The sequence below is a fragment of the Camelus bactrianus genome, chromosome 16 (assembly GCF_048773025.1).
Source record: "Camelus bactrianus isolate YW-2024 breed Bactrian camel chromosome 16, ASM4877302v1, whole genome shotgun sequence".
Lineage (NCBI taxonomy): Eukaryota > Metazoa > Chordata > Mammalia > Artiodactyla > Camelidae > Camelus > Camelus bactrianus.
In genome coordinates this window covers 6,423,967-6,432,489 of record NC_133554.1, presented here as the reverse complement: position 1 = coordinate 6,432,489, position 8,523 = coordinate 6,423,967, and the positions used below count along the sequence as shown (strand labels likewise).

The following is an 8,523-nucleotide window of genomic DNA, read 5'->3' as shown; positions in this document are numbered from 1 at the left end:
TGCTCTGGGCGGTGCTTGGAAGTTGGATTCTTGGCTTAGTCATTTTAGGTCCAGGTCCCAGTTGTCAAGGACCTTCATGATGTGGCTTTTTTCTGTCCTTCATAAAAAGTCTGTGCTCAAGGGTGCCGTCTCCCTCGGGACTCCACCACCGCCAGGCCCTGTGCTGGCAGCCGCAGCCCCCGGCCCAAGGCCTGAAGCGAGCGAGCACACTGTTGATCAGAGACATCAGAACATGGGTCATCAGCAGCTCCACCGCCTCCCCGGGCCTTACGCTCCAGCTAAGGAGAGAAGGCATGGATGTCGGCCCAACTCCATGCAGGAAGTCAGCAGGCTGGCTGCAAAGTACTGAGCCAAGGTGGTTGGAAAAGTCCATTTTAGGGACTGGAATGCCGAGGCACAGGGAAGTCAGTGAGCCCATCAGGGACTCAAGATCTAGCGTGGTCTAGTCAAAAGCCCAGACCCCGCTGGGTGAGGGTGAGCAAGCCCCCCAGAGTCTGGCCAGCTCTCAGGGAGGCTGACGCATTCGTGACCCGCCCTGTGGGACAGGGACCGCCCTAGTGGCAGAGACGCGCCCAGGCGTCAGGTTCTGTTGAACAGACAGCTGTGTCTGTGCTCTTTTAAGACTAAATAAAGACGTGTAAGAAATATGCCAAGAAAAACGAGCAGTGAAAGGACGAACAGAGCCGGTGAGAAATAAAGCAGTGAGTTCATCCGTCCGTATCCTGCACTGTATCAAACCGGAGACTCAGCGGGACGGAAGGTCACTTCTGGAAGGAGGGGGATGCTTGCTGCTCCTGGCGTGTGGCTGAGGGAACTCCGAAGCCCTAAGAAGCAATTAGAAGAGTCTTGGCCTGCTTTTTGAAATAAAGGAGGAATAACCCCACTTCAACTTCCGCAGGGCTGGGTGAGAAACCCAACAAGGTGAAGGATGATCTTTAGTCTATGCAAAGAGCTCTCGGCGTAACCTGGAGCTGAGCAGGCAGGCGGAGGGGCTCTAAGGATGCTGAGGCAGCTCTGCTGACTGGGAGGGAAAACGCAGCGACAGGCCGGCCAGCAGGGCTCAGAGGACCGACCCGTCAGGAGGGAGCCCAACAGCTCTGGAAGCAGAGGGCCAGCAGGGACCCATCAGCAGCCGCATGGAAGGAGGGGCCAGGGCCCTGCCAGGCCCGGGGGGGTCCTGAAAGGAGCAGGCCATCCTCGGGCCAGTGAAGGCAGGTTTAGTTAGTTATTAATGATGAAGCTTCAAGGGAACAAAAGTACCAGTTGTAACCAGGTATCTGGATTTCTTTATATGGCATCCAGACTTTAAAAGCTTATAATTAATAATCAGAGAAGTTAAACAATACTCATACTGTTATCTGAATAAAGCCTACTTTCATTGAAAACGCAGCCGAGGTGAGGGGTCTTGCCCTCTCTCCTCTACACTTAGGCTGCGGTCGCATTGCCCACGTCACCGATTTGGAGCCCTGTGCTCACCAGGGACCGTGGGCCTGACGCCTTTGAGGGGGAAAACCAGGCCTGGCCAAACGCAGCTGGAAAATGCCCTGACTCCAGGATGGGCCCCAATACAACTGACCCCTGAAGCGGCTCGCCCCAGCCACTGTGACGCTTTGCCAATTTGGGGCTGCCCTTCAGTTCAGAGTGGGGTGGGGGGTCTCACATGAGAGGCCCACCCCAAGGAAGCGGAGAAAAGGGGAGGCCCCTGCTAGGCACCAACCCGCCCCTGGGCCCGGCACTGCCCAGGCCAGGACAGCAGGTCCTCCCGGCCCAGCCTGACCAGCGTCTCACCCCCTCCCCTGCCTGCAGGCCCACAGAAGTGAAGTCACTGGTCCGGGTCACCCAGCTAGCGGTGCCGGACCGGGCCTAGAGCCCACTCAAAGGAACAGAGGCCACTGCGTGCAGACATCAGCTCAGCGTTTGGCTCGAACAGGCCTGTCCTCGTGGCTGAGCCAGGACGCTGTGGCTCTGGTTCAAAGCCACCCCGTGAGTTGCTGGGGCTCCATGCTGAGCAAGTCAAGAGGAGGTGAGAAAGTCAAACAGACCTTCAATGCCACCTCCCACGAGCCCCAAAGTGGGGAGCTCCAGGGAGACGCTGTTTACACAGACTTGGGGTTTTGCACAAGACTGAAAGATGCACTCTGCGGATGCCTGACCTTCCATCGGGGGGTCCAGTAGCAACCGTCCCCCCACCCCTCCAGGAAGGCGCCTCCCAGGGCGCCTTGCCACCCGAGAGCCCGTGGACCCCGTCCAGCCCGGCCCCTCTCCTTTGGGAGCACACCCGCCTTGAAGCGAGCCAATCCTTTGCTTCCCCATCCCAGTCCCTGCCAGCCCGCCTCACGCTCACGCCTGCCCGGCTCCCATCCCTGGGCCATCGCCCGTCCGAGCACGGGCCCGGGCATCCTGCTCCGTCTCCTCCCGGGCCCCCCCCCCCCCCCCCCCGTCAGGGCCTCGCCCAGGTCTGCAGGTGCGGGCAGCCCCGGAGATCGGCAGGCACTGGGTCCTGACGGGAGAGCTGCCCTGCCCTGCTGCCCTCACGTCCTCACAGCGTCTGCTCTGGTGCCCTGGGTTGTATGAGGACCCCCGAGCCCATGTGGAGACCATGTGGCCCAGCGAGTGTCGACTCCAGTACGCGGAAGAACCTCAGCTGAGCCACGCAGGGGGCGCTGCGCTCACACGCGCTGACTCACCTGACCCTCGCGGCAACCCGCGGACCAGGAGACCATCTTCTTTCCAGTTCCTAGAGGAGGAAACGGAGGCACAGAAGGGGATTGTGTTCGTGGTCACGTAGCCGGAGACTGGCGTGGTGATCACTGGGGCTGCCCAGCACCCAGTCCAGGCCCAGGGAGCTGTGAGCAGCGGTGATGGGGTCACATCTGGGCAGAGCGTTCCGCTGCTGGTGTGAGGGTTCCCAGGGTCCCCTTTCTTCTCCGGAGCCCGTGGGCACGGCCAGGTTGGAGCCCTGGCAGAGCTGCATGGATGTGCAGCAGGACTGAGGCACTGACGCTTGGGACCCAGCCACACTGTTCGGATCTGGTGGCTGTGGCTGCAGCTCTGTCCTGGCTGATACAGGGCGGAGTCCAAGCGTGAACGCGGGCAGGCCAGGTCTAGGGCCAGCCTGCCTCCCGGGCGAGGGCCGTGGGTCGTCGCCAGACACAGGCACACACACCAGGTGGAAGCGGGGCCAGGCAGGGCCTGGAAGGGACCCGGCCCCTCCAGGGAAAAGCTGCCCAGAGAGGTCACCCACCCTCTGCAGCGACTCACAACTGACCAAGCACGGAGCCGTGACTCTCTTCTGATGGAGGGCTGGGGTCTGGACCCAGCTCTTCCCAGTGCACCGGAGTCTCAGGTCTCAGGGTCCCAGGAAATAATGCTGTGCCAGGCTGCACCGTGGTCCTCCTGTGCCTGTCTTGGCCCCAGGGGTTGGGGGGGTGGTGGCGGGAGTGGCCAGGTTGCACCCTCTGGAGAGCAGTCACTGGCGGTCTCTAGGAAATCCAAGGGGAACCCCCCCAGGACCCCCGCCCCACGCCCGTTCTCTCCTCTTCCTCAGTAAGATCTTATGGTTGGAAACCGCCCGGCACCAGCCCTCATTTTTCCCCCTGAGCCGTGGAGGGCGAGGCCCGCCAGCCCAGCCTGCCTTCCGCCCAGCTGGGAGGGCATGTGTGAAGCGTGGCCCTCTGCCCCTTCCAGCCCGGACTCACTGCCACTCCCTCGGGCCGGGCACCCTTTGCAGGCCTGGCCATCTGTCTGCTCTCACCATCCATGCAAGCACACATGTGTGCAATGAACACTCACACATGTGTAAGGATACACATCAGGGCTGGATAAGGAGCCAGAGGCACTGTCCTGACATCATAACCACACTTTCTTTGAAGCCTAAACATGCTCCCTCCTGATCATTTCCCATCCCACCCACCGATACGACAGACTTGATGCCGGCTGCTTATAAAGATGTTTCAGTCTTGAAAGAGGGTTTACTACCTGAGGAAAGAAAAAAGAACGCGCTCCTAGGTCTGAAGGTGAGTCCAGAGATATCTCACCTCTAGGGGTGCTGAGGCTCGGGGTGGGAGGGGCCTGGGCGGAGCGGCAGTTACACCAAGACACGTGTCTGTGTAACAGCGCTCCTGTCACCCCTTCCTCCCTGCCTGGACACACGTGGCCTTGGCTGTTCACTTGTGCCCCACGTGGGCACAGAACTTCCCCAAGCAGACCGGACGTTCGAGGCTACAAGCTACCTATTAATTCAGCATCACCCCCCAGGGTGCCCAGCATGCTGCAGGGTGGCCATGGGGACGGTGACTGCCGAGGGACCTCGGGCTAGCACCCAGATGGCCAAGGCAGGACCCAAAGGGCCACACCGCCTGATATCCAGGTGGCTCTCCGAAGCCGCCATGTGGTTCACCTTTGCTGAAGCAACGCACGTCAAGAGTTCAGAGCTTTGGGGGTGTTTATTGAGGGCAGCTTTCGCGAACCAGGAGAATGCTGAGCGTGTCCCCCTCCCTGGCAGGGGTCACAGCAGGTGGCCCCCTGACTGCCACTAGTTGGTAGGCCAGACTGCGACGACCACGATAGCCACGAGCAGCAGGAAGATCACCATTATCAGCCCTGAAAAACAGAAGCAGACAGAACGCCCTGTAAGGAGTCACGACAGAAGGGCGTCGCACGTCCTACCAGGCGTCCTCTGTCTGTGAAGTAACAGGCGAGTCAGGATCGCGGGGTTGTCTGGCCGCCAGGACTGCCCACCTCAGACTGAGAAGCTGCTTCTAGAAGGTCAGGGTCCCAAGAGTTCAGCAACTTATTCTCTTACAGGAAGTCACTAACACATGATTGACCTTATTAGCTAGATACTCACTGGCCACATCTGGCTTCAAGAGCTTAAGACAGCGGCTGGCATGGCCAATGGCTGCCACACCGGACAAGGACAAGGAAGGACGCGTCCATCATCGCAGAAGTCCTGCCGGACAGAACGGGCAGCGAGCGCGCGGCTGGGGTCCTTTCACTTCCTGCTGCACCCCAGCTTCTTCAGCGCCGCCGGGGGTGCAGACGCGACCCACGGTCGTTGACTACGAGTGGCACACGTGCAGTGTGTTTTCAGTCCTCACTCTGCACTTGGGAGAGCCTCCCCATGGGGAATTACCTTCCCCTCTTCTTGAATTGGTTTTGTTAAATTGTATTTTTCTGGGAAATGGCCCATTTTTGTTGAGTATTCAGAAGTCTTGCCATAAAACTGTTTGCTTTATTCTCCTATAATTTAAACACCTGGCTGCATCTCTGTCCTCATCTCTAACGCCCCTTGTTTGCGTGTTCACTTCTCTAGCCATGACACAAGTGACCTCTTTTTATTAATCTTTTGACTTTGTTGATCACCTCTCATTTATTTATATTAATTTCTGCACTAATTTTTATTAATCCTACCATTCAGACTTTGGATTTACTCGTTTTTTTCTCTCACTTCTTGACTTGAAAGTTAATTCATTCACTTCCCACTTTCTTCTAAATATTACCCCTCTAAACCTACACCCTGCACGGTTTGATAGAACATAATTTCATTATTGCTAGTTTCTAAACTGTAAATATTTTTAAATGATCAACAGTGTCTTCTTTGGCCCAACAATTATTTGAAAGTGACGTTTTAAGATTTCCAATTATATTGAAACGTGCTTATCAAAACAGGTGTTTTTTAAATTCTGGGAGAATACTGCATGTACTGTATTTTGACATGACAATCGTCTGTGGTTCCTATTGTGACAAAGTCATAAGCAGTATTAGGACTCCCGTGGCTTGTGACCTACCTTCTTATTTGAAGAAAATGCTAAATCTCAATTGGAAGTTTGTGAAAACAAGGAGGCCATTAGCTCTCTCACCCAAGTTCACAGACGCTGAGTTCTACCCACAGACCCTCGGGCTTCAGGATAGCTCAGGCCAGGTCAATTTTAAACTCAACCCATGTGAGCACAGCACGCCCATGGTTTTAAATACCAAGGAAGAACTTAAAAATTTACGGCAAGCTTCCGAGTCATCTCCCTGTGATGGTGGGTGAGTTTTTTCCAATACACCTTCTTTCTCTGATGAGCCAATCGCATGAGAACGCCGCCTCTTGGGGACCTAAGGTTTTTCTTTTTCTCCCGTCTTCATAAATGTAAACCCAAGCCTCTACATCGGGGGTCTACAAACTGAGGCCCAGGGGCTATATCTGCCTTGTGGTCTGTTTTCCTACAACCCATGAGTTCAGAATGGTTCTTATATTTTTAAAGGATTGTCAAAAAATTAAAAGAGGGGACACGCCATCTGGGGTCTGCACAGCCTAACGAATTTACTATCCAGCCTTTGACGGAATTTGTGGTCGCTGCTCCGCGTCACAGTGGCTGGTGACTGGTGGCTGTGGCATCACTTCCTCACTTGGTTCTGTCCCCAGTTCTCTCTCCATTTCCTTCCTCTGGGGATTTCCTTTCTTCCTTGTGAATTCAACCATGCAGTAGCATTGCAGGGGGTGTTGTAACATTTTACCTAGCATTTCAGGACGCTTGCAGTAAGGGGGGATGTGAATATGATCTTAGTCTATTCCCTTGCAGCACCAGGAGCACATCTTTCCATTCATTTCTGCCTCTAGAAACATCTTCAGGTTGAACAAAAGCCCCACCTGGGGAGGAATCCCACTACTTCTTGGCTGGGGGAAAGGTTTCTATCGTGCAATCTATTTCCTTAAAAAAGAGTGGAAACCGGGAAGCAGACAGGCCGAGGCGAGGCATCCAGGGACCTGCTGGCCCTCAGAGCCCAGGCTGCCCCGAAGAGGAAGAGAGAGGAGAAGGCAGGGTGTGGGGTGGCTCAGAACTGGCTCTCAGTTGGGATCGGAGCTGGAGCTGTGTGGCGAGGGCTCTGGACCGAGGCTGCGATGGTCCAAAGGAGAGGCCTTACAAGTGGCCCTGAATCTTCCAGTCAGGGTGATTATGATGAAAGCAGAATGAGTGATGAGGACAAAGAAATCAAGAACAGTAACTGGTTGGGGAGGAGAAACCCCACGCCTGGTCTGAGTTTATACGCATGAAGCCTACTATCCAAGGGGAGAGGCCCCAGGGCCGCCATGGCCACGACCATCTCCCAGTAGGGCCACGGCAGGGGGCTGACCTGCCGCTCTCCGGACACAATCCTCTCCCCACCACTGAGCTGGAATGGGACTCGGATCAGGTTACTGGCTGGCTCAAAACTCTCCAATGGCTTAAAATCCAAAGTCTTCATGGTGTCTGAAGGCCCTGTGCTCCTGAAGCTGTCCCTTTGTTTGGGCCTCCCTGGCCTTAGGTGCCTCCAACACGCTGCATGCCCTCCTGCCTCCGCCACCGGCACGGGAGCGCCTGCGACGGGGACGGCCCGCTGGGTTCACCACCACGTCCCCAGTATCCAGAACAGAGCCCAGCGCACATGAGGGGCCAAGGCATTCTTTTCTCTATAAATGAATGAATGCACTGAATGTCTTGAAGAAAAGCCAGTGAGCAGGACACAGAAGGGACAGGCGACAGGGAGAGATAAGTGGGGAAGATGTGCCAAGGAGGCCGAGAAGAAAGAAAATTCAGAAAAAGGCCACTCCCAACCCTCAGACCCTGAAGGGACACCAGGAGGGCAGGGAAAAGCCCCCGGGCTCTGGAGACGGTTCACAGCGCAGCATGAAGGCGAGGCTGGCCGGGCCCATCAGAACCATTGTTAACACAGCGACTCCTCTTACAGCTGCTGATTCTTCTGTCACAGAAACTTGTGCCCCAGGAAAGGTATGACAGGGTTCACAACAGCTGTGAGAAATGAAAACGCACCTCTCCGGCTGACACCTTCGATAGTTAACTTGATAATACATGATAAACCGGGTTCTTGTCCGGAGATGAAAAGGCGGACTTTGACAGCAGTGACAAATAAGGCTTGTCCACTTCAAACCCTCTCAGAGCAAACAGGGCTCCTTTGGGAAGGAGGCTCTCGGCGGGTTTAAGTAAACTGGGGAGCCCGAGGGCCAAGTGAGGAAGTCGTTCTAAGATGCAGGTGACAGGCTGAGCCAGGGCAGCCTTTCGGATTCCTAAGGGGCAAAGAGGAGATGTTGACACACCTTATCATGGCGATCCTCTAAGGACTCTGGCTGTTTTGGAATGTGAGCACAGCTCTGGCACCTTCCTTGAATGGAGTCTCTCTCTGCGGGAGGTTTTGGAAAGAGTGACCAAGGATCTTTCTAAAGCCGGGGGGCCATGTTGCGGCGGGCGTGGACCCTTCGCAAGGCCCCGCTTGCCTGGTGCTCAACCTTGGCAACAGATAACGCTTGTCCCTGTTTCACTGAGGAAGCTGAGGTTCCGGGAGGCAAACTCTTTTCCCTAAGGCCCCGCAGCTGGACAGAGGGAGAGCTGGAACTGGGATCCAGGTGGGGCTGACCCTCCAGCCACACTCTGCACCAGGGGGGCCCAGCTGGGGGAGCCTGGTTCCCGACACGGTGTGGGGTTCACCAGGCACAGAGGCTCAGACGGACATCTTTGGGCTGAAACACTAAAATAAAGA

General features: G+C 56.1%; 1 protein-coding gene across 1 annotated transcript in view; it reads right to left on the bottom strand.

Moving 5' to 3' along the window:
* Positions 1-4,426: 4,426 nt before the first annotated feature.
* Positions 4,427-8,523, bottom strand: part of STX8 (syntaxin 8) — a 207,122-nt gene continuing 203,025 nt past the window's right edge. The window contains exon 8 of the mRNA XM_010965974.3: positions 4,427-4,602. Coding sequence (XP_010964276.1) covers positions 4,535-4,602 — 68 coding nt within the window. The 3' untranslated portion in view covers positions 4,427-4,534. The remainder of the gene's footprint in view (positions 4,603-8,523) is intronic.